Raw genomic sequence first — 26,613 nt, forward strand, 5'->3', positions numbered from 1 at the left:
TTTATAATAGAACGATTTATAATCCTTTGGATATATACCCAGTACTGAAATTGCTGGGTAAAATGGAATTTCTATTTCTAGGTCCTTGAAGAATCATCACACTGTCTTCCACAATGGTTGAATTAATTTACACTTCCACCAACACTGTAAAAGTTTTCCTGTTTCTGCACATCGTCTTCAGCATCTGTTGTCTCCAGATTTTTTAATGATTGCCATTCTAACTGGCATGAGATAGTATCTCAATGTGGTTTTGATTTTCATTTCTCTAATGACCATTGATGATGAGCATTTTTTCATATGTTTATTGGCCTTGTATATGTCTTCTTTTGAAAAGAGTCTGTCCATGTCCTTCGCCCACTTTTGAATGGGTGTTTTTTTTTTTCCTGTAAATCTGTTTTAGATTTTTGTAGATTCTGGATATTAGCTCTTTGTCAGATGGGTAAATTGCAAAACATTTTACACATTCTGTTGGTTGCTGGCTCACTCTAATGATTGTTTCTTTTGCTGTAGAGAAGCTCTGGAGTTTAATTAGATCCCATTTGTCTGTTTTGGCTTTTGTTGCCAATGCTTTTGGTGCTTTAGTCATGAAGTCCTTGCCTATGCCTATGTCCTGTATGGTTTTGTCTAGATTTTCTTCTAGGGTGTTTATGGTGTTAGGTCTTAACGTTTAAGTCTTTAATCTATCTGGATTTTAGTGTAAGTTCTCAGGAAGGGGTGCAGTTTCTGCTTTCTGCACATGGCTAACCAGTTTTCCAAACACCATTTATTAAATAGGGAATCCTTTCCCTATTGCTTGCTTTTGTCAGGTTTGTCAAAGATCAGATGGTTGTAGATGTGTAGCGTTGCCTCGGAGGCCTCTGTTCTGTTCCATTGGTCTATATCTCTGTTTTGGCACCAGTGCAAAGCTGTTTTGATTACTGTAGCCTTGTAGTATAGTTTGAAGTCTGGTAGTATGATGCCTCCAGCTTTGTTCTTTTTGCTTAGGATTGTCTTGGCTATGTGGTGGATTACGTTTATAGATTTGCGTATGTTGAACCAGCCTTGCATCCCCTGGGATGAAGCCTGCTTGATCGTGATGGATAAGCTTTTTGATGTGCTGTTGCAATTGGTTTGCCAGTATTTTATTGAAGATTTCTGCATCTATATTCATCATGGATATTGGCCTGAAGTTTTCTTTTTTGTTGATTCTCTGCTGAGTTTTGGTATCAGGATGATGATGGTCTCATAAAATGATTTGGGAAGGATTCCCTCTTTTTGTATTGTTTGGAATACTTTCAGAAGGATTGATACCAGCTCCTGTTTGTGTGTCTTGTAGAATTCGGCTGTGAACTCATGTGGACCTGGGTTTTTTTTGGTTGGTAAGCTATTAATTGCTGCCTCACCTTCAGCCCTTGTTACTGGTCTATTCAAGGTTTCAACTTCTTCCTGGTTTAGGCTTGGGAGGGTGCAAGTGTCCAGGAATTTATCCATTTCTTCCAGGTTTAGTGGTTTATGTGCGTAGAGTTGTTTGTAGTAATCTGTGATGGTAGTTTGTATTTCTGTGGAATCAGTGGTGATATCTCCTTTGTCATTTTTTATTGCATCTATTTGATTCTTCTGTCTTTTCTTTTTTATTAATCTGGCTAGTAGCCTATTTTGTTGATCTTTTCAAAAAACCAGCTCCTGGATTTAATAATTTTTTGAAGGTTTTTTTTGTGTCTCTATTTCCTTCAGTTCTGCTCTGATCTTAGTTATTTTTTGTCTTCTGCTAGCTTTTGCATTTTTTTGATCTGCTCCTCTAGGTCTTTCAATTTTGATGTTAGGGTGTCAATTTTAGATCTTTCCTTGCTTCACATGTGGGCATTTATTGCTCTAAATTTCCCTCTAGAGACTGCTTTAAATGTGTCCCAGAGATTCTGTACGTTGTGTCTTATTCTTGTTGGTTTCAAAGAACATCTTTATTTCTGCCTTCATTTCATTGTTTATACAGTCGACATTCAGGAGCCAGTTGTTCAGTTTCCATGAAGTTGTGCGGTTCTGAGTTAGTTTCTTAATTCTGAGTTCTAATTGATTGCACTGTGGTCTGAGACACTGTTGTGATTTCTGTTCTTTTGCGCTTGCTATGGAGTGATTTACTTCCAATTATGTGGTCAGTTTTAGAGTAGGTGTGATGTGCTGAGGAGAATGTATATTCTGTGGATTTGGGGTGGAGAGTTCTGTAGATGTCTATTAGATTTGCTTGGTCCAGATCTCAGTTCAAGTCCTGAATATCCTTGTTAATTTTCTGTCTTGTTGATGTGTCTAATATTGACAGTGGAGAGTTAAAGTCTCCCAATGTTATTGTGTGGGAGTCTAAGTCTCTTTGTAGGTCATTAAGAACATGCTTCATGTATGTGGGTGCTCCTGTATTGGGCGCATATATATTTAGGATCGTCAGGTCTTCTTACTGCATTGATCTTTTTACCATTATGTAATGCCCTTCTTTGTCTCTTTTGATCTTTGTTGGTTTAAAGTCTGTTGTATCAGAGATGAGAATTGCGTCTCTTGCTTTTTTTTAAATTTAGGTAATCTTTCAACAGTAAGTCTATTTAGGGTTATTGAATAGAGTATCTGGTATGGATTGCTGTTGTTGGTGCAGTGCTAGGGAGTACCTTAAGCCTAGAAGTGCTTTGGCTGGTGCAGCCCAAGCTCGACATTTTTTGCCCCCACAGCTGGCCTAGCATCAGGCTTACTTTTGTGATTCTTAATGCTGTTGCAGTCCAGGGTGGTTCCTGAAGCCCATAGCTTCTGTTGCGTATTTGCCACTGAGGATTTTCTGTAAACGAAAGTCACTGCAGTCATTTCTCAGTGACACGGGCCAGAACTGAAGTCTTTTTCAAAGGACCTTTAGATTCCTGTCTGCTACCTGTGTAAGCCTAGATGCTTAGATTGCAGATACCTGTCACGAATCAGAGACCATGAGCGTTTTACAGCAGTAGATTTGTTGTTATGGACAAAGGCAAATTTCTTTGTTCCCTTCCCTCTCTTTTTTTCAAGTCGACAGTATCTCTTTTTTTTCCTATGCTGCTTGACTTTGGGGAAGGGTTTGAAATCGGTAATGTAAAACATTCTTTATATCATCAATATATCTTTCTTTAGTATTAGACTGTAGCTGGTACAATGATTTTTTCACTGGTTTTCTCTCTTTTAAAGGTATTTTTCACATGTGGCTAATTGTTCAAATTCATGTTTATATGAGGTAGTGGTGCAGAATTACTGGAGAGCCCTACTTCACTGTCTTCAGTGATTATATTTTTTGCATATTCTAGTGTCTGCTATGGAGTTATTTTTTGTAGTATTATAAATCTCTATTTACTCATACCATTTACATATTTTATCTTAATCTTGGGATATTAGGGATTATATAGACATCTGTGAGTTCTATCATAATTATTTCATATTTGTGATTTCTTGGGTTCAGAATTGTGTGTATTGGTGATATGATGAACACAGATGGTGTCCTTGTTAATCTGTAGGAGATACTTGATATTCTCACAAATCAGGAATACAACGACAATACAGAAAAGAAGCAGATCCTGTTTCCTGAGTTTTATAAAATATAGTCATCCTTTGATGTCAGAGGGATTGGTTCCAGGACCCCTGATGAATACCGAAGTCCATAGATGCTCAAGTTCCTTATAGTTGGCTTTTATATCCATGTTTCTGTATCTTTAGATTGAACCTTCTGTGGATTGAATTTGATCCATAGTTGGTCAAATTTGTGAATGCAGACCCCACAGATATGAGATGCTGAACATAGTGTCTTTATCTAGATATACACATACCAGATGACATAGAAATTCACTAAATTAAAAAAAAAAAAACGGGCTATTGATTTGCAGGTGCTGGGTATGGTTAAGTAGTGACATTTTGAGTGTAGAAACATAATAGTAGAATAAGGGGTGAACTAGCAAAAGCATTGTATCTGTTGCTGTGAAAATATCCTTATACTTCAATAACTTTGGAGGAAATTATTAGTTGATATAAGAAGCATCAAGAAAGATGTAAATAGTACTTAGAATTCTCAGTGATAACATACTATACTATCTAGTCCATTTGGATAATTTTCAATGAGAATGTGTTTTCTAAAATTGGATATTTTAAGCTTTAATTACATGTAAAGATTTCTCTAGGGTACTGTTTACAATGTTTCTGAATAGTGAAGTGCTACTGTTACTTATAAAAGTGTTAATGTACTGCTAAGCAGTTTTCTTAAAATACTTTTTCCTGAATTCTTTCCTAAGGCTAGAAGAGATAAAAGCAAATAACACATATGTTTAGACAAATATTAAATCTACATACTGTGGTTTTATCATTATTTTCATTACAATGTGATGTTTTTATAGTGTACCTAACTTATTTCATTTTTTGTTATCACATGAAAGTTGGCATCATTCGTATGGTAGATAAATAATTGAGCATTTAAAAACCTTGGATCCAGTGCAATAACAAAAGATTGTTGTTTAAACACTAGTTTTAAAACTTCAGGAGAGTATAAAATGTGGTAATGGAAGTTTCCCCCATAATAATAAATACATTAAATGTTTGAATTCTCTTATTTTGTCAATTTTTAAATTTTATAAATAGAACTACATCTGGATTTTTTTTTTTTTTTTTGAGACGGAGTTTCGCTCTTGTTACCCAGGCTGGAGTGCAATGGCACGATCTTGGCTCACCGCAACCTCTGCCTCCTGGGTTCAGGCAATTCTCCTGCCTCAGCTGGTACTACAGGCACGCGCCACCATGCCCAGCTAATGTTTTGTATTTTTAGAAGAGACGGGGTTTCACCATGTTGACCAGGATGGTCTCGATCTCTTGACCTCGTGATCCACCCGCCTCAGCCTCCCAAAGTGCTGGGATTACAGGCGTGAGCCACCGCGCCCGGCTGGAATTTTTTTTTAACCTTCCTTATTGTAAATCTTTCTCTCTTTCTCCCTTTTAGCAATCTTCCTGAGCTCTTTTCGGGTGCCATATGAGGAAATCAGAATGATGATATTGGAAGTGGATGAAACACAGTTGGCAGAGTCTATGATTCAGGTAAACCAACAGGCACAGCTTAAATTTCAATATTTCATTGCAAGTTTCTCATTAAATAGAAATCTGTAAGTGAAGCAAAGTTCTTAACCCAAATCATTCAACTGGAAAATCATTGCTGCATAATTAGTTTTAGCATAACTTCTGCATTGCCAGGAGAGAAAGCTGCATCTTCTTTTAACTGCACATGAAATATAATGCTATCAATGATTACATTTTAAGTATTTTAAGTTACTGTTTCTGAAAAGCAAATTGTTTAGTTTTACATTTTTTGTTATAGTTTAGATTATTAATGTGTTACTTAAAATTTGTTTCTATAGCCCTTTTAGAGTGTGTTTTTCTTTAGCTTATGAAGATATTATTACATGGTATATAAGATTAAGGGAGTTTTCATTTACAATTACCTTTACTAACAATTCTTCCTTGAGTCAGTTGGGCTCCTGGGAATATTAGAGATTGTTTACATAGTATTCTGAATTTATTCAGAAGGCTAGAAAATTTTTATTAGTGGTTTTTATTGATAGTATTTTCAAATGAATTCATTTTCAAATGAATTCAAATGAATCGTGTCGAAGTTATTGCTCAGTTCCACATAAGAAATCATTAATGTATATCTTGATAAAATTTAAAGTTGGAGAATCAAAACCCAAATTATATAGTGAGACAAAGTCTTCAGCATACTACCTTTTGTTCTGATAGTGGATATATTTAGGAAAATAATTACTTAACAATAAAAAGAAACCAAATATTTGTTAGTGCCAACAAGCAATTAAAATTATTTTGAACATTTTAACTAATCAGTAAATGATATCTTTGGAAGTTGTTCTAAGTTTCGCCTTTCCTATATTGTAAATGTAGTGGTCATATAATTTCACCAGTGATTTGTGCTGTGAGTCCCTGAGACTCGTAAACTACCTAATTTAACTGGTCTTATTTAAGCATTTTTTTCACTCTCAGTTTCTTTTTACTGGATTTTTATCTTTGTTCATGTTGATTATGTGTGTGCTGTCTTGCTGGGAATAGATTCCAAGTTCCTTAAATAAAATTTTTCTACTCAATACTTGTTTGTATTTCTTATAATGAATTAGTTAAATATTTACAGAGTCACTTTTAGCTTGATTACATGAATGTTTTAAATGAACACATGGTTTTGTTTTATAATAGAAAAAAGATGATTTGCTTTTTAAAATTCATGTCTGAAGTACATTCAGCTCCATATATTTTTTAACGTATTAGATTTCCGTTGATACTATAACAATTCACCAAAAACTTATGGCTTAAAATAACACAAATTTATTCCTTATATTCCTGTAAACCAAGAATCTGATATTGGCCTTACTATGCTAACATCAAAGTATTGGCAGAACGCCCTGTGTTTCCTTTTGTAGGCTATAGGGAAGAATCCGTTTGTATTTCCTGCTTCTCATGGTTGCTTATGGCTCATGGAACCGTTCCTTCACCTTCCAAGCCAGCAATCTTGCATCCTTCGATTCCTTTGTCTCACAGTGACATCTCACTCCAGCTCTATTGTTTTTTCATTTCTGCTTTTAAGGACTTTTTGATTACATTGGGCACATCCAAATAATTCAGGATAACCACTCTAAGGTCAGCTGATAGCAACTTTAATTCCATCTATAACCTAAATCCCCTTTGCCATTTAACTTAATATTTTCTCAGGTTTTGGGGTACATCTTTAGGAATGGTTGTCATTGTTGTGCCTATCATACTTTCTTAATATAAAACCAGTCTTGGGTATTTTTAAAACATAAAAATTTATTTTGAACATATATAAAGTTTTAATGTATTCATTAAAAAGTGAGAATTTCTTGTTATTTGAACTCTTAATTTTAAAAGTATATTCCTCATTTTAATGTGAAGAACTTCCTATTTTGACCAGGGCATGGGAACAGAGCTTTATGTTGTAATAATCATGATTTTGGTTTGCGGTGTTCACTGTGATGATTATATTTTGACATATTTAGTTATTTATTCATATTATATCTAGAGGTCAGCAGTATGTCATTGTTTTGCCATTTTTCCTGCCACTTTTCCCACATCATTTTTACCCATTTACCTGTATTTGTCATATCAGTCATTTATTAATTCATTTTGCAAATATTTTATATGCCATGTCCAGGGATTGTATTAGGCTCAATAATTTTTATTTTTTATTACTTTTCTTTCTTTTTGAGACAGAGTCTCACTCTGTCACTCAGGATGGAGTGCAGTGGTGTGATCTCGGCCCACTGCAACCTCCGCCTTCTGGGTTCAAGCAAATCTTCTGCCTCAGCCTCCCAAGTAGCTGGGGTTTCAGGCACCTGCCACCATACCCACCTAATTTTTGTATTTTTAGTAGAAATGGGGTTTCACCATGTTGGCCAGGCTGGTCTTGAACTCCTGTCCTCAAATGATCTGCCCACCTCAGCTTCCCTAAGTTCTGGATTATAGGTGTGAGCCACTGCACCTGCCTGTATATTAGTCTCAGTAAAGATTAGACTTGACCTTCTTGGAATTTATAGTTTGGCAAGGGAAATGACATTTACATACATAATTGTAAAGCAAGGTAAGCAAAGTTTTAAGATTGGTTTAGAACAATAGAATATGTTGGGGGAGTATGCTTTGTGAGTGTGGAGGCAGGGGTATGTAAAGGTTGAATAAGTATAGATGTAGAACAGAGGAGAGGAGTTGCATGAAAAATACAATGAAGGGCGATTCTTTTGGCAGTAATAATACTGTGGGCTGTGAGGGAAAAGCTGGGCATGTGTGTGTATCTGTGCAGAATATAGCTGGACAGGAGCTTAAGATTTGTGAAGGTTATGGGGAATTTGTCTAAGGGGAGAGACAAAGGGAGGTTGGACCATACACTGAAAAATCACAATAGTATTTTTATATTAGAATGTAAAATGAATGAAGTGAAAAATAAAAAAAATTCAGATGAAAGACGAAAACCTAATTATATATTAGATATTCAGGGGGATTTGATTGTCATCTAAAAGGATGCTAAAGAAATTCAGAGGCCTGATGTAATAAAATCTAACTCACAATCCAACTGTCAACTAGAATGGGTAAAAAAAAATATAAATAACCAGGTCTCAAGCAATTCCACTAAGTGAAATTTCTCTTTATGTGGGGAAATCATATACTTCTATTTTTATTCAGTTTGATAGTATTAATAGTGAATACTTTGTCTAGGGATGATCTTAAAATGCCACTTTTTTTGTTTTGTTTCTGGCCAGTTAACCAAGTTTTTGTCCAAAGGTACACAGTGAGTCAATGTGCTGTTCTTTGATCTAATTGTTTTTGATGTATAACATTCTCTAACAGTATTTTTAACTAATAACACCTTTGGGGAATTTCCCCCCATAAATATATATAGCATGATTTAGGCTTAATTATAGTTTGTATTCGACTTTGGACTTGTACAGAATTTACTTATGCTGTAATTTGGAATTGTGAGCACCAACCACTTTTTTTAATCTTAATTTTAATATCAATGCACTAATTTCTTGTAACACTATTATAGTTTATTATATTTTGATACAATGGATCTATATAGACTTTGTCCAAGGAATTCTTTAATCACTTAAGTTCTATCAGGAAGACATAATCTTGTGTATTCCTTTATTCTTTCTTCAGGGTGTTCTTTTGTTTAAGTGTGTGGCTTAAGTTTCTAAAGGATCTTTTTATCTGCAAGGTATATCAACCATCATGTGTCTTCAACACCTTTTAAAATTTTCTTTCAGATCAGAAGAGTTACTTTGTCTTTGTTTTAGAGACATCTTCAGTTATTATTAAAACTATAATCCTATAGGTAAATCTTACAAGCACTGCCATTAACATTCCCTTGATTTCTATTCTGCCCCTTCCCATGCCTTTTTGTAGCAATATGATGATTGCTTTTTTAACCCCCTGAGTGAAGTGTTAAAATATGTTTGGCTTTGCCTGAAATTTCTGACATTTAATTCCCTAAAGCTGAAATGTAATGGATCACGTTCATCCAGGTGAGAAAGCTGTTCCTTTGGTATAGGTTGAGTTCTCTTTCTCAATTATATAGCTAATCAAGTAAACATTCAGTTTCAGTAGTGCTTGATTTGAATATATAGTAACTCTGGGATAGAGAAATGGAAAATTGACTGTTTTCAAGATGCAGGGAATTTTGCTTAAGGCTTATTAGGAAGGAGGTTACCTAGAAGTAAAACTAAAGATTAACTTCACTGGTTTTCTTTCAGTAATTTTTAGATTATATATTTAAAATTCAAGAAGTGCCTTAAGTGAATATCTTTCCTTCCGGTTTTAATTTTTAGAACTTAATAAAGCATCTTCCTGATCAAGAGCAGTTAAATTCACTGTCGCAGTTCAAGAGTGAATATAACAACTTATGTGAACCCGAGCAGTTTGCTGTTGTGGTAAGTACCAAGTCTCAGAGAGGATTTTTATACTGTGCCAAACAAGAGAACATGTTAAGCGTTTTTATATCGTTAAATGTAAAAAAGCATGTGAGTATTCACATACATTTAATATCCATCTTGCTTTTTTTTAAACCTGAGGATATTCATGTGAAATTATTTTGATTTAAAATATATATTGAAACTCTGGCATTAAATGAAGTCCAAGGCACTTTTGAAAAGTGTATGTTTAATTTTTTTGCTCTCTATTTAATGTCAATGTAAAGTAAAAACTGTACTTCTTATGAATAGAGAGTATATTTGTGATTTATTCTAGAGCTGTGTATTCCTACATATTGCGAGAGTAATTTGGTTTCTTCTTCTGATCACTTACTTGAATTCATCTCATAGTTTAGACTGAAATTATAAATAGAGTCTCTTTCTTGGCGTTTAGGATGAAAAATGAATTCATTTTAGAAAATCTTTGAGGTACCCTGATAATCATCTTGTTCTAGCCTTTTATTTTGTATAAGCTGGGGTCTAAAGTAGTGAAAAGAATTTCCAGTGGCATATATTAGCTGTATTGCAACTTCAAATTTTAAGATTTTTATCACGGTTTCTTTTCTGTGTTCTTTTCTCCTACCATTAAATTATTATTTTTAGGCTAATTACATTTTGTCATTATAACAATACTTTAGTTTTGTTTCTCTAATAAGATTGTTTATTTTTTCCCTTTCATCTTCAGTTATATTAATAATCTCCAGGGCCAAGATGGAATTTTGTTTGACAGAATTTTAAAAATTCAGATTAAGTTACTTAATAGCTGTGCCTGCACCTCGTAGACATTTGCTTTTAAATTCCTTCCTATGTCTTTATAAACCCACTCTACTCCTCATCACTTCCACCAAAGTTCAAAAAACTCTAAATAGAACACAAAAGGAAAAAACATGATTTTCCTTATTCACAGTTTTATTATTTTCATTGGAAAACTTTTTTTTTTTTTCCTTTGAGACAGAATCTTCCTCTGCCATCCAGGCTGGAGTGCAGTGGCACAGTCTCAGCTCACTGCAACCTCTACCTCCCAGGTTCAAGTGATTCTCCTGCCTCACCCTCCGGAGTAGCTAGGATTACAGGCGCCTGCCACTATACCCAGCTATTTTTTTTTTTTTTTTTTTTTTTTTTGTATTTTTGGTAGGGATGTGGCTTCACCGTGTTGGCTGGGCTGGTCTCGAACTCCTGACCCCAGGTAATCCGCTTGCCAAAGCCTGGGATTACAGGTGTGAGCCACTGCACCTGGCCTATTCTAAAATTTTTAAATTCATTGTCTTTATCAAAACAAAAAAAAATGTTCACTTTTTAATCTAATTCTTCAGGGTATTCTCTTCCCTGCCCACCCTTTTTCTGTCTCCTTTCTTTTCTCTGTATTTCCTCACTTGCTTTGTTTTCTATTACCTGGTCAGTTTGTCTGTTTGATACTTTATTTACCATGTCTTCCATATAAAAATAGGTGAATAAGGGAGAATTTGCATTACATTTTTAACCATGGGCTATTTAGAGTGTTTATTTTTACCTATGTTTTGATTCTTGAATTAAAATAATTGTGTAAAATTACAATTATTGAAATATTTCCCGTGTACGTTAAATCTGATACCATTCAAAGCTATATGAAAATGTCTATTTAACAAGTAATTTTTTATGTTGCCTATCATAGTAAAGGTTTAAAACTATTTCTCTGTTCTAGTGATTCAAGAAGACTGCTCAAATTTGCAGACACTTTCAATTTATTTAAAATAGCCAAGTTATGTCTTGTTAAAAATTTAGAATTCACATTAAAAAGCTTTGATTTACAAAGAGTATACTTTTGGGCATCAGCAAATTAAAATAAATGAATTCCCAAATACCAATGCTAGAAGTAATAGTTTTTATTTTAAGATAGGGATGGATCACTTCCCTTTCAGGACATGTCAACTCAAACTTGATCTGGAATCTACGCATTTCATGCTGAGTCATACCTGAGTGCCAATGAAATGTAATTTGGAAAGAGTAATGCTATTGAAAAACATCTCCTATAGACAGTATGAACAATGCTTTAGTCATCTATTGATTATATGAATACTCCTGAACAAATTGTTTTAAGTTCTGGTTTCTACGGTAGTAATATTTTAAAAAGTAATTGTATTGGTGGAAAAACAGAATGAAAGTTGAGGAACAAAATGAAATCCTTTTTTTTTTTTCTTTAATCAAATAATAATGCTCTTTGATTTTACCTTTTTCCATTTCTAATTTTCACTATTTCCAATCTGGCTCTCACTACTTCTCAACTTCTGCTATCCAAAAAGAAGTGGGAAACCTGCTTAAAGCGCCAAACAATCCTTGATCATTAACCAACAAAATACTGGTCATAGAGCGTTAGACAGTGAAATTTTCTGTACTCCTTTCTAGATTAAAAACTTTTGCTAACTTATTAAAGAATAATGTGTTTTCAGTTTATCAACATTGTATCAGTAATACAGTAATTTGATGATTTTAAGAAATTGATTATAATTACTGTGCGTATTACTATAAGACTTCTATAATAATGTTTCATTTTTAAAGTAATAAACTTTTTGAAGTATTTATGTAAAAAATGGACAGTTAACATGAGATGAATTAAATTGCATATTTCTATAAGACGTCCTTGCCTTAAAAAGAAGTTTACCTCTTGATTTAGCGTAAATTTAAAGTACATTTGAAATGTACTAATCATTTCTAGCTGAAAAGTTACCACACAGTTAGAAATAAGAAAAAGTCAAGAGTTTGGGGTAGCCTTAGTGCTTTCGAAGCTCCAAATAGGACCAAAGCTTGACTTTTCATTTGTTTTTCACTGTAGATAAACTAGCTCTTAACTCTTTCATCTTTAGGTTCCGTAGACTGATGATGTGATTTCTAGCATTTTCACTTAAACAAAAACTGGTTAAAATTCTACAGTTTTTACTTGCCACTGTTTCTTTTATCCAATTATGTAAATTCATTAATTTGATTTATATTAATTATAAATTTTTTGGAAAGGTGCGTTTTATTTAAACTGACACCCAAACTTGAGAGAGTAGATTAAATTCAGTAAAATTGTTTGCATTATATAGTCAACTATAAGAATTAGTTAAAAAACATAAGGTGCAGCTCCACCGCGACATTGGTGTTTATGTTATTTTCTCTTTTATAGAAAGTCAGGGTGTAAAAGTAACACAGCCAAAATATTAGTAACCAATGTCAATTAAAGTCCGATTAGCATATACCAGAAATAATTTATATACTGGTCTCCAGGCTGGAGTGGAGTGGTGAGATCTCAGCTTACTTCAACCTCTGCCTCATGGGTTCAAGTGATTCTCCTGCCTCAACCTCCCGAGTAGCTGGGATTATAGACGCACGCCACCACGCCCCGCTAATTTTTTTTATTTTTACTGGAGATGGGGTTTCACCATGTTGGCCAGGATGATCTCAATCTCTTGACCTTGTAATCTGCCCACCTCAGCCTCCCAAAGTGCTGGGATTACAGGTGTGAGCCACCACACCCAGCTGTGTGTCTTACTTTTATTCTGTATTACTTAGATACAGTTTTTCAGGGCTCTATATCTTATAGAGTATGGTATACAAATTTACTGTGAGAATTATATGTTAGTTTCTATTAAATTGTATATTCTTGAAACTTCTAATCACTAAGCCATTTGATATGTCTATTTTTTCACATTTTCTGTAATATAGATTTTCATGTTCATATTTATGTTGCTGTTGAAATTGGAAGCAAAACTATTTAATGCTGATATTATCTGTCTTTATAATTTAGAGTCTTAAATGTCTATGTAGTAGACATGAGTACTTTTTGTGGTACTCAGTTCTTAGTCATTCATCTGTTATTTATAGTAATTCAGAAACTTAAGTTACCTTTTGAACTGTTCTCCATGTGGTTCTTGTGACAACATGGACCCATTTGATCAGGATAGCTCTCAAGGTCTTCTAGAGCCTATCATCCATGTGTCTGGTAAAATAGTGCTGATGACATGTGGTTGTAGGTTGGCTTGTACCTATTAGGATTGGAATACAGTTATATGATTTCAGGGCCTTACTGCTTAATTGTATTATTGACTTGTTTTTGTAGATGATTATAATTCATGTCCTGTGTTTTCTAGGAGATTTTGGTATATGAAAAGTAACACATCAAAAATCCGATAAACTGTAATGCCAAGAGACTAGGGATTCTGGCCAAATTGTGTTTTAGAGGAATTCCCTGAGAGGGGGTCTGTCTCTGTAGCTTTTTGTAGTGGCTTGTAATGAATAAAGCCATTTGCGTGCTATTTTTGTCTGTTAAGTTTCTGGGCAGAAGACACTGAATACTGACTAATGTGCTTAGTTTGAAATATTCTTTTCCCTGGACAGTGCAGGACAAAATTTTCTTGTGAACAAATTGATGTGCATTTGAGAGGCAATAGCCTCCTCTTTTACTCAGCTTAATTTTCTGTCACTAGATTAACAAATGAAAACATACTTTGTCATTAGTTGGAGTCATTGCTTGTATCTCTTCTTGGATTCTTTCCATCCCTCTTCAGCCCCAACACCTTCTTGTCGATCCTCCCAAAATATTACCTTCTTACCAAAGGTTGATTCCCAGGGAGTAGAGCCTGATTTTCGTTGTATAACTGCATTTCTTGTATTTGTAGGGTTTCTTTGATCAATAAGCTATTAGGTAAAATCACAGTGCTTGCAGTGGCGTGGTTTAACTGTGAGAAATGATTTATGTAAATATGCAGTGGGATCAGAAGATTAGCTGAAGTTTGGAAAGAGACCTAAAAATTTGCAATTGAAGCTTGGTGTACTAGACTTTCTTTGATTAAAAACTTTTAAGTTTTTGAGTATTTGTCTCCATGTTATTTAATTCTGTTAAGCTGCCTGTTCTTCAAAGGAATCAAACCTTTAAGATTGAATTGAACAAATGTTCTGTTTGTGTGCTGTAGTTTGATCTACCACCATTTGGTGTCACTGTAGGGCAGGGCTTTTAAACTTTGTGCAGCTGAGGCCTTTTTAATGAAAAATGTAGGAAGTTCATACATATCTCCCTGCATTTAAAATACACCACATATTCTTATTGTAAAACATTCAAATAACATAAAAATATTGAATACTATGTAGAGGTCCCTGTATCCCACTACCACATTTCATTCCACACAAATTAACATTTTTAACAATCTTTTGGACTTCTAATTCCATTTCTATGTATTTACCAATGTATTCATGTTCATATGAACATTAGGAAAAAAATCCATTGTTCTGAAGCTTTTTTTCCTGTGTCATATATTTTGAATATGTTTTTCATGTTGTACTGTTTTTAAATTCTTGTGTTGTATTTTATAGCCCATGTTATGATTTTTCCTTTTAATCATTCTCTTAATGAAGGATACTTAGTTCTAGTTTTTCTTCCTGCTTCAGGTTTTTTAAAAAATAATTCTGTATACATCTTTGTATATGTATTTGAAGGCAGTGCATTAGTATAGCTATGAACATGGTCTGGCTTTAAATCCTAGCTGTACCTATTCCTAGCTGTATGATCTTTGGTAGGTACTCATTTTTTGGTACTGTTGTTTCCTTATTTATGAAGTAAGACTATATTAGTTTACTGTTGCTGCTATAACAAATTACCACAAACTTGGTGGCTTAAAGCAACACAAGTTTATGTTTAAAACAACACAAGTTTATGGTCTTGCAGTTCTGGAGATCAATAGTCCAAAATGGTTTAGTTGGGGTGCATTCCTTCCAAAGGCTCTAGGGGAACAATTTATTTCCTTGCTTTTTCCAGCTTTGAGAAACTGCCCGCATTCCTTGGTTCATGGTTCAGCATTGCTCTGACTTCTATTTTTGTCATCACAACCCCTTCTCTGACCCTCCTGCTTCCCTCTTACAAAGAACCTGTGATTATATTGGTTCTTTTCAGATAATCCAGGGTAATCTTCACCATCTCATGATCCTTAATAACATCTGCAAAGTCCTTTTGCTATGTAAGGTGACACATTTAAAAGTATCAGGTATCAGGACATGGATACCTTTGAGGGACCATTATTTTCCCTATAACAGGGACAATAATAGTGCCTACCTACATTGCATTGTTCTGAGTATTAAATAAATTGAGAATGAATCAGTGTAAATCATCTTACAATCATACTTTTGTTATTATTCATTATATTATTTCTTTAGGAAATAGTCTTAGAATTGCTAAATTGAAAGGCCTTTTTAATCTTGCTAGTTACTGTCAAATTGCCCTTCCATAGGCATGTGAACTACACTTTTATGAATAATATAAGTGTGGTTCTTTTCCTTGCATAATCACTAATATTTTTCTTTTTTATTTGGTGACTTTTATTTTACTTATTTTATATTTCCTGGTTATTAAATGAGATTGAAGCAGTTATATATTTATTGGTTGTTTATATTTTTTCTTAGAATTCCCTGTTAATATTGTTGTTTTTCCTATTTTATTGCCTTATAGCTTGTAAGAGCTTCTTATATATTCTATAATGCTACTCTTGTAAATATTTGCAATTTTTCTCACTGCCTCTTGTCTTTTTATTTATGATATCTGCTGTATCTTACATCTTTGAAGTTTGGTTTTAAAAGTGAATTAAAATAAAGAAAATCTACATTACTCAATGATAGAGATGTGTTATTTTTTTAGGGACACACTGGTTCTTTGTACATGATGGGTGCATGGAAAATAGCAGTTGGTTAATTCTTTAATTTGATTAAATGGAGGATCTTGTAAAGATGTAAAATGGAGAATGAAATGCCCCTATATGTGTTTCACTGACTCTAAATTCCTTCAGTTGCTCCCTGAGACTTTTACATTGATACCCAAAATTCTTAGAAGAGTATTAGGCCTTTAAAAAAAAGCATCATTTAGGCAAAGCGACACAATAAATGGCATATATTTAAAGTATAGCAGTTGATTAATTTTAACATATGAAAACATCCATGAAATGATTACAACAATCAAGATAATGAACATACCTATTACCCCTAAATGTTTTCTCAGGCTCATCTATAATCCTGTCCTTCCTGCCCAGCATTACGGCTTTCAATGAAGCAGTTCCTGCCATTCACCTTCTACCTCATATCTTACTTTTCTCTTTCTGCCTCATCGTTGCTGGACAATTTGCTGAGCTCTGAAAGCATCGTGCTCTAACCTGTCAATATTCTGCTTTTCCTTCCTTTCCCCTTTGAGGAAGCCTCTTTGGGGGGCTTTCCCTAACACTTCATTCTCTGCAATTTTCAGTATCTTTCCTCTTTGTTACCACAGAACCCTGTGCATATCTCTAAATGGTTTGTATTATACTGGAATATAAGTGTTATTTTACAAGTCACAGTCTTCATTTATGCTGTGATCTTTTTGACAGGGTAGAGTGTATCATGCTCATCTTTTTGTTCTCAGCATGTGGCACATCTACTGACACGTAGCGCCACATAATAAATACAGGTTAAGTGAATGTATGAAATATGGAAGAGATGAACAGAAAGGATGGAAAAAATATAGCAAGAACAGTAAAATGAAAACAGTGTTTTTAAAAATCATGTTGAGTATTTTTGAGATTTATGTTAAAAAATCTGTAGGTGATTTCTCTGTGAGTGAAAATGGGTTAATTCAAAAGTGGACCAAGAAATCAATAACTGGGTTCATAATTCACACTTTTTTTTTTAAAAGAAGAGAACTTACACCCTGAGTGTTATTGCCAATTAACTTGTAGGCTTGTCTTGTACAACACCTTAGATTGAACTTTTTCCTAATCTTTAACTCAGAAGGCCATGTTGTTCTGAGTGTGACTACTCATGGTACTCTATACAGTACTTGTTTTAGTACTTAGTAGTTTTATTTCCTAAAAGATGTTTAGGAAATTGTGATTTGGTATAAGAATCATGGCTTATCAAAACACTTTATAATAAAGATTGACCAAGATAGGCAAGGAGCCTGACGAGGTATCTCCACCAAACCAACGCTTTCCCAGATGAAATATCTCTAAATCTTTCTTGCATTCTTTAGGTGTTGACTATTTCAAGGCTTTGCAAATATCCAGGTACAAAATCAATCATATTTCGCAGAGTTCAATCTCCTAACAAAAGACATGCATTGAAATTACTCTGATAAAATTTTTTCAAGAACCCATATTGGTTTCTTGTAATTACTACTTCCTTTTCTCCTTAATAATTCATTTTTGATGTTGTCTGTCAATTACATAAGTGGTGCTAGCCTGAAGTTGGCAGAATCTACTGTCTTTTCTTCCTAGAAAATAGAAGTTCCGTTCATCCACTGCCGCAACCTTGTCCAGTTGACTAAGGTACCTCAAGTTCCATGATGCTTTAGATGGCCATTTGGTAATCTCATCTGGAAATCTTTTTTTACACAGTGAGAACGTTTGTTTGAAATAATAAACTATTATTTCATAACTATATTTCTAGCTATTTTAAATCTTTGAGGTATGCGTCTCTCAGGATCAAAAGCATTCAGTCATTGTTTTCAGTTATTCTTGTCACTTTATTTATTTTTATTTTTATTATTTGGAGATGCAGCATCACTTCTTTGCCCAGGCTGGAATGCAGTGGCACAGTCTTGGCTCACTGCAACCTCTGCCTCCCCGGTTCAAGCGATTCTTATGCCTCAGCCACCTGAGTAGCTAGAATTACAGGTGTGCGCCACCATGCTTGGCTAACTTTACTGAATTTTTAGTAGAGACGATGTTTCATGATGTTGGCCAGGCTTGTGTTGAACTGCTGACCTCAAGGGATCTGCCTGCCTCAGCCTCCCAAAGTGCTAGGACTATAAAGAAACACCTGACACTGGGTAATTTATGAAGAAAACAGGTTTAATTGGCTTGCAGTTCTGCAAGCTGTACAGGAAGCATGGCAGCATCAGCTTCTGGAGAAGCCTTGGGAAACTTATGATCATGGTGGAAGGCGTAGGGGAAGCATGTACGTCTTACGTGCTCAGAGCAGGAATAAGATGGGAGGGAGGTGCAACACACTTTTAAACAGCCAGATTGCCTGAGAATTCTTATCACGAGAACAGCACCAAAGGGGAAATCCGCCCCCATGATCCAGTCACCTCCCACCAGGCCTCACCTCTAACATTAGGAATTACAGTTTGACTTGAGATTTGGGTGGGGACTCAAATCGAAACCAAATCAACCATACACATTTTTTTCTTTATATATTTAACAGTCTAAAATAATGTATAATTGATTTATTGATCTAACTAAATATACTAACATTCATGGAAAATTACAGGCTTTTTTATGGTGGAACTTAACATTGCTTTTACTGCTGATAGGTTGGGTACACTACTGAACTTTATACATTTTTATTTACATTCTCATTAGATGATTCTGGGGAAATGTTTCCTGGTAGCAACTATTCTGGTAGTGTATGTTTCAGTCTTAGGATGTTACGGGGATTTGGATTTTGTTGGGTGAACTTAGACCTTGAGTTTGTATTGGTAGACTGTACCATTGTCTCATAAATTTCCTTTGAATACTTTGTCTCCTTGATTCAACAATAATTTATTCATTTTTTGACAAATATTTATTGAACACCTTTTGCGTGCTAGATATTGCTGTAGACTCTGAGTTTAATACAATGAGCCTGTCTTTTAGTCCTTACTTGTCTTCTGTTTTCACTGGGGATGGTAACAATATATGCATAAACAATAATGTGATATCAGATAGTAGTGAATGCTCTGAAGGAAGTGGTAGGATGGATGTGTTTGTGTGTGCAATTAGTGTGGTTAGGAAGGACTTTCTGAAGGGTAAGAGTTGAGCAGAAGCCTGAGTGACTTTAGCTAAAGGTGTGAGTATCTCGAGGGAGCATGTTATAGACAGAAGAGACCACAAACACCAAGGCCTTGAGGGATAAGTGTGTTTGGCTATGTGAGGCCAGTGGCTGTGGCAGAGTGAACGAGGGAGATGGTAAGAGATGGTGTAAAGCAGCCACGAGGACTTTGATCATGCATGGCCTTGAAGCCATAGTGTGAGAATCATGGATTTTATTCTAAGAAAGCTGTTAGTGAGTTATAAACAAAGGGGTGAAATGATCAGACCGATGCCATAGAAGTGTTATGCTGACAGCTATGTGGAGAAACAGATAGTAGGGTGAGGTGAGAATATAATTAAACCCAGTGGCTGGTTAACATGCTATTTCAGTGATCTCATTATTAATGTGTGAATTTGTGGTAGCTTAACAGGCTTGGCAGCAATGTACTGGTGAGAAGTGGATTTTGGAGAGAAGATGATTTTGAAAGTAGAGAAGTAGTATTTCTGACAGATTGGATTTGGGGTGTAAGAGGAATCATGAATAACTCTATGGTTCTTAGGCTGTACAATTAAAAAGATAAGAGTTCCCATTTATAGAGATGACGGAAAGTCCTGCAAGAGGAGCAGATTATGCAAGGGAAGATAACTAAGTGTCTGTTGACCTCTAAATGGACGTATGAAGTATGGATATGGGGGTATAAGCTGGGAGTTCAGAAATGGAGGTATAAATTTGGAAGCCAGTAGCATACAGGTCACATACAAAGCTATGGGAGTGGATGAGATCACTGAGGGAGTGAATTAGAAATGTAACACAAGAGCCAGTGAAGGGCAAGGTGAAATCTGCAAACCTTACTGTTTTTCTGTCTTCTCCCTGGAGAGGGGCACATCATCAGCAAGGTTTTGTTTGTTTTTGCTGCTGGTTACCACCTCTCAAAGGACAGTTGCAATCCCTTATCTAGGGAATTGTACAAGGTGATTTTATAATATGACACTATTGCAGTCCGTTTCAAAAACTAACCGGGAATTGGGGTGAGAGGGATATTTGACATTTGTAGGATATATAATTCATCAAGGACGTTTAGAAAGAAGGTAGTGGTCATGAGAATATGTGTCCGTACAGTGAAAGAAGACAAAACTGCTTTTGCCTCCAGACCTTGCTCTCATATGGAAGAAAATGGAATAATCTCTAATACATCATGATAATAAATATATAGTTCCTATATTATGAACTAAGATAAAGTTAAAATGCCAGAAGTGTGCAGGCATATTCCTTGATAAAATAACTCTCATTTAATCAAAGGATTGAGTTCATTTAGTTCAAATCTCCATCAAAATAGCAATATCAAATCCTGCCATTACAGGGAAAAATCACTCACATACTACCAATTGTGTTCTCTGTAGAGTGGGAGGATAAGTGGAATTGAGCTCTGAGTGAATTCTCTTATGAGCTTTTGTTACTCTCGTTCCCTTGAAATTAGTAGAATGTCAGCTATATTAAATAACTCTGCAACTCTTTAATTTATTAGAACTAATAAAAACACAGCATGATCAGAATATTATGCTGTTTCCTTGAGCTGCTAATACTGGTAAGTTTCTTAAAAAGTTTGAAATTTCAACTGTGACTTATATTGATCTCTCCTTTTTTTAATAGATGGCAGAAGGCACAAAATTTTGCTTGTGTTTTGTATCACACGCATGTAAAATTTGTGAAATAATTTGATATTAAAAAACGTCTCAAGTTATATTCAGCACAGTCTATTCTTAACACAACAGCCAATGACTTCAGTCAGATAATGTTCTGTTTCTGCCTGTAACCCTACAATGGCTTCCCATCTCAGAGGAAAGCCCAAAATTCTTGTAGTAGTCTACAAGGCTTTACATAATTTGTCTATGCTTTGGTATTTCTTACCTCATCTTTTACCGTTCCCCCTGGCTAAAGCAACTTTAATCATATGGCCTCTATTCTGTTTCCTAAACATACCAATCACATTCTTGAGAGTTTTTCACTTGTACCTTGCTTTCTCCAGTTATTCAAATGGCTTGCTCTCTCATTTCTTTCTGATCTTTTTTTATGTGTCCTTTGTGGAAGTCTTCTCTAAGTACCCTCTTTGAAATTGCATAATCAGTTACTCGAAATACTTCTTTTCCTCTTGTATTAGTCAGGGTTCTCTAGAGGCACAGGACTAATAGAATAGGTGTATATATGAAAGAGAGTTTATTAAGGAGTTTCAACTCACAGGATCACAAGGTGAAGTCCCACAATAGGCTGTCTGCAAACTGAGGAGCAAGGAAGCCAGTCAAATCTCAAAGCTTCCAAGTAGGGAAGCTGTCAGTGCAGCCTTTAGTCTGTGTCTAAAGCCCAAGAGCCCCTGGCAAACCACTGGTGCAGGTCCAAGAGTCCAAAAGCTGAAGAACTTGGAGTCCAGTGTTTGAGGGCAGGAAGCAGCCAGCATGGCAGAAAGATGGAGGGCAGAAGACTTAGTCAGTCTAGTCCTTCCATGTTTTTCTGCCTGTTTTTATCCTAGCCATGCTGGAGCTCATTAGATTGTGCCCACCCAGATTGAGGGTGGGTCTGCCTCTCCTAGTACACTGACTGAAATGTTAATCTTCTCCTTTGGCAACACCCTCACAGACACACCCAGAAACAATACTTTTGCATCCTTCAATCTAATCAAGTTGTCATTCAATATTAACCATTATACCTCTTCACTGCATTATTTTTATTGCTGGTACTCATCGGCTTCTGATTTACTGTATTACGCTCTGTCCATTAACCTAGTTAGCCTGCCACAAGTATCTATGGTGGCAGAAATCATTCTCTCCGGTATTCACCGGTGAATTCCTAATGCCTCAAACAATATCTGGTATTATACAGTAAATATTGATGAATGAATAAGTAAATTTCCCTCAGATGCTTTATGTACTTTAAATATGAAAAACTAAAATCATTTAGCTCTTGGCTTATTGAGACTTGCCTGGCAATGTGTTCTTAGTATCAAAACTTGAGTCTGGGTTAAAATAAGTTTGTCTTGGTATTCCAGATACCTTCAACTGTCCTTCCTTGTGTTTCTAATCTGATTATGAAGACCTGGGTTTGATTCTGAATTTTCCACATCTAGTTATGAAACTTTGTACAAGTTTGTTACTACCTCTCAGCTTCGTTTCCTTTGCTTATAAAATATATGTGAATACAGAACCTGTCTCACAGAGTTGTGGCGAGATTAGGAGAGCATGCAGGTGTGTACTATATGGTGAATAGTAAATGCCCAGCTATGTTAGCTGCTATCCTCATTTTCAGGTTTGTTTTTTTTTTTTCAGGTGGAGTCTCACTCTGTTGCCCAGGCTAGAGTGCAGTGGCATGATCTTAGCTCAGTGCAACCTCCACTTCCCCAGGTTCAAATTATTCTCCTGCCTCAGCCTCCCAAGTAAATGGGATTATAGGCATGTGCCACAACACCTGCCTTATTTTTTTCTATTATTAGTAGAGACAGTCTCAACAGGTTGGCCAGGCTGGTCTTGAACTCCTGACCTCAAGTGATGCACCTACCTTGACCTCCCAAAGTGCTGGGATTATAGGCATGAGTCACCATGCCCAGCCTTTGTTCTCTTATTTTTACGTTGCATGTTTTTATTCTCATCTACTGCGATCCAGTTCAGCATCCACTTTCTTTAAGAACTATCTTCCACTTTACTGTTAGAATTTTCTCTCTTACTATTCTGATTCCTTAGCATGTTTTATGTATGTACTTTTTTGTGCCCATCACTGTTGTAGAGTTATTCTTAGTGATATAGACAACCTCATAATTCTAGATTTAGCTTAGGTTTTTTTATCTCTCATTTTGTGTGCTCTTGACCTCTAGTCAGCATTTCACCCTATTAGTTATATCTACTTTTTGTTGTCTCTCCTGGCTCCATTGTGCTTCTAATGTCTGACTCCTCCCTAATCCTTTTCCCATTTCTTCTAACATGTGAATAAGAGTCTTACTCAGATGATCTCCTCTACTCTCTTTTCTTTGCATACCCTCCTCTTTCTCAATGATTTTCTGAAACACAAAATTATTTTTTAAATAACTCTTTTTGAGCAATTTTTACCTTTCAGACTTTCTGTACTTTGGCTTTCAAGTAGACACGATTGTAGTAAAAAGCAAAGGGGATGTCATATAGGGGGTGACATAAAGGTAGATACTAGATAATGAGCATTTCAGTGTGATCAGTTGTTGTGACTTCCAGACCTCATATTGAGACATGGTGCTGGATTATTTCTTTTCTTTTCAACAGAATGGGTTTTAAGAGTATAATCTACATTACTAAAAAAGTAATTTGGTTAAGCTCTCTTCTGATATTAGTTGCACATGTTGGGGCTAGAAATATGAGCCTTTAAAAACTCCCTACCTCTGACTCTCTGACTAGGTATCCTGGTATTTCTTGGAATCCCCTGAAATTAAAATCAACAAGTTGTGTACAATAACAGCTGAATAGTTGTTATAGATGTGTGTTCAAGGACCCCCTCGAAAAAATACTGCAAGTTCATGTAACTACCTGAGATATAAAACATCAGGTCCTTCTGTTTGTAAATCATATCATGCTATAGGATACCTAGAGAAGATTAAAATCTTACTCTACATTCGTTTAGTCTGATTAATTTTTAAAATATGGTATCTGTGACTTGTAATACTCAAAAGATGATGATTTGGGTAAAGGGAGTGGGGAGAGAGGTCAGTTTTGGAGTTTCAGGTTAATGGCATAATATTGCCACTATAGAGCAGAAAAGTAATTACATAGCAGTTGTATTATATGACTTTTGTTTAGTGATTTAAATTTCACAAAATATGTTTATATACATGTATATGATACATTCCTTATAATAGCTCCTCAGGGTTGCAAGAACAGAAACTCGTATAAAATAGATTACGTAACCAAGTCCCCCTCCCTATGCCATAAGCAAAAGAGAAAGATTTAACTTGAGGCATTCTAAACGTACATTTCCATATCTCATTTTGTTTCTACCACACTGTGTTGTTTTTAGGCACAGGGTTCTTGATATAGTGGCAAAGAATTAGATGCACACAGGGGGTGGGGAAAAGGTAAATAAATGCAAAGGGAAAGGGTTTTAGAAATTGACTTTAACTTACATTGTGTTTTTGTTTAGGATCAGTCTCCTCTCTGCTTTTCTTTGCAGAAACCAAATAACCACCTTCTGTCTTCAGAAATACAAGACCCAAATGGGAAAGGAATCCCCTGTCCATCCTTAAACAGCCCAGTGAATGCATACACTTCTAGAATGTCACCTACCTCGTTTGGCTCATTATTCTTGTGGACTGACCACTGACTTCACTTGAGTAGGCCTTTCTTTTTCATTTTTTCTTTTTCTATCCCCAGTTTAACAGGGAAACTGCCACTTTGAGGCACTTGAAAATTTCTCTGGGATACACAGAATCAACTTTTAAAAGTTTTATTTAACTTCATTCACGTTGTGGCTCCTGGGACAAAGGGTGGTAGTGTTTTGGCCCCATATGTATTTGGTTAATTATAGTCTTTGTCTGAGTTGATTTTTCTTTCCTATTTTGCTTTTCTTATATTTTTATTTTGTATTAAATTATATGCTTCATTAAACATCCTTATCTTCCATACCAGACTTGGCTCTTTTCACAGGATAAATGTGTTTGTTTTTTTTCCCTTTAACATTGGGTCACGTTTCCTATCCTGCAAGTCAGCTATTATCCATTATTACTGCTATTTTTCTTTCTTTCTTTTTTTTTTTTTTTTTTTTTTTTTTTTTTTTTTGAGACGGAGTTTTGCTCTTGTTGCCCTGGCTGGAGTGCAATGGCGCGATCTCGGCTCACCGCAACCTCCGCCTCCTGGATTCAGGCAATTCTCCTGCCTCAGCCTCCTGAGTAGCTGGGATTACNTAGAGACGGGGTTTCACCATGTTGACCAGGATGGTCTCGATCTCTTGACCTCGTGATCCACCCGCCTCGGCCTCCCAAAGTGCTGGGATTACAGGCTTGAGCCACCGCGCCCGGCTATTTTTCTTTCTTATCCAAGGATGCCGATTTTATATCCAAGTTTGGATATTACATTTATTTAGAAGAGTGGTTACCAAGTAGTCAAAGTGTTTTTTTCCGTTTAGTGAAATGCTAATACTAACTTGTATATCACCAGCATCACCACTACCAAATCATTTGACTTACTATATTTGTCCAAATTCCTTCTGCCAGCAAAAATCTAGGAATTGTTAAAATTGTTATCTGTTAGGAAATTCCTTTTTTTTGTGTTTATACTATCCCACTTACAGTACATTGGCTTACATTTGTTCATTAAATAATCAAGATTAGTAATATAAATTTTAATTTGTTTAAGGGTTCTCGTAGTTTGTGGCTTTATGCGGAAACTATCATTAGGTCAGTTTTGATTCTGTCAATATTTTGTTCCTTGTTGTAGCATTATGTGTCTCCTTCTTATAGTAAGTTATGTGGCATTACTGAAGTTTTATGTTGTGGACAAGTGGAGTCTTTCTACATTATTTTATCAATGTTTCCTTCTTAAGTAGCTCCCCTTGGAATCACTAGCCTTAGTAAAGCGCCTAAATCATTCTGATCAGTTGAATGCTAGTATGTTCTGAAAAGATTTAAGGTTTCAGCAGCTTTATATTATTATAAGTTTCCTTGAAGCTGTATTTGTTTTTCCTAAGTTATAACCCAAAATTTCCAAAAAACCTTTTATATTTTTAATGTAATTAGGAGAAAACTAGTTCATTTAGCTTCATGACAGTCTTTTTCTTTACTGCTCAATTTTCTTATTCTCATTCTATTACTTTATGTTCTTTTATGAGGGCTTTCTTTTCTTTTCTTTTTTTCCTAGGAGGGAATGTCTGCTGTGGTCTTAGCTCCTTACTTCCTACTGAATTCTTATTACCACCTCCTTTGGAATTATCTATGATTTTGACTGCTGGCCTCACTAATGATCTCTCTTAGCAGTTAGAGACGACTTTTTCCTCAACCTTGTATTTCCTAAAATCCAGGTTTCTGCCAAATTTTTTTTTATGCCCATTAGTCTTAATTAGTTATGTCCATTACCTGAATACCACCTCGTGTCTCATCTTCAGAAGGCTTTCCTTTGTCTTCCCATGTTTTAGTATCTACATAATTCTCCCATTCTGCTTAAATTGCAGATCACAGACCTGGCCCCCCTGACATCCTCAGACTTTATTACCGAAGGGCAGAGGAGTTGCCTGGAAAAAATATATCACAGTGATTTTATCTGAATGCTCCCAAAATGCACCTACCAAATCAATGGCTTGAATTAAAGCATAACCCAAACACCAAATGAATTATTGAAAGGCCACCAATTTATTT

The 26,613-nt window shown here is 35.3% G+C and overlaps 1 protein-coding gene across 2 annotated transcripts in view; it reads left to right on the plus strand.

The window, feature by feature from the left end:
- Positions 1 to 26,613, plus strand: part of DIAPH3 (diaphanous related formin 3) — a 503,028-nt gene that overhangs the window by 254,244 nt on the left and 222,171 nt on the right. For both annotated transcript variants that reach the window (XM_017538779.2, XM_017538781.2), the window contains 2 exons: positions 4,961 to 5,055; positions 9,357 to 9,458. In XM_017538779.2, the coding sequence (XP_017394268.1) occupies positions 4,961 to 5,055; positions 9,357 to 9,458 (197 nt within the window). The remainder of the gene's footprint in view (positions 1 to 4,960; positions 5,056 to 9,356; positions 9,459 to 26,613) is intronic.

The sequence above is a fragment of the Cebus imitator genome, unplaced genomic scaffold (genome assembly GCF_001604975.1).
Source record: "Cebus imitator isolate Cc_AM_T3 unplaced genomic scaffold, Cebus_imitator-1.0 Scaffold114, whole genome shotgun sequence".
NCBI lineage: Eukaryota > Metazoa > Chordata > Mammalia > Primates > Cebidae > Cebus > Cebus imitator.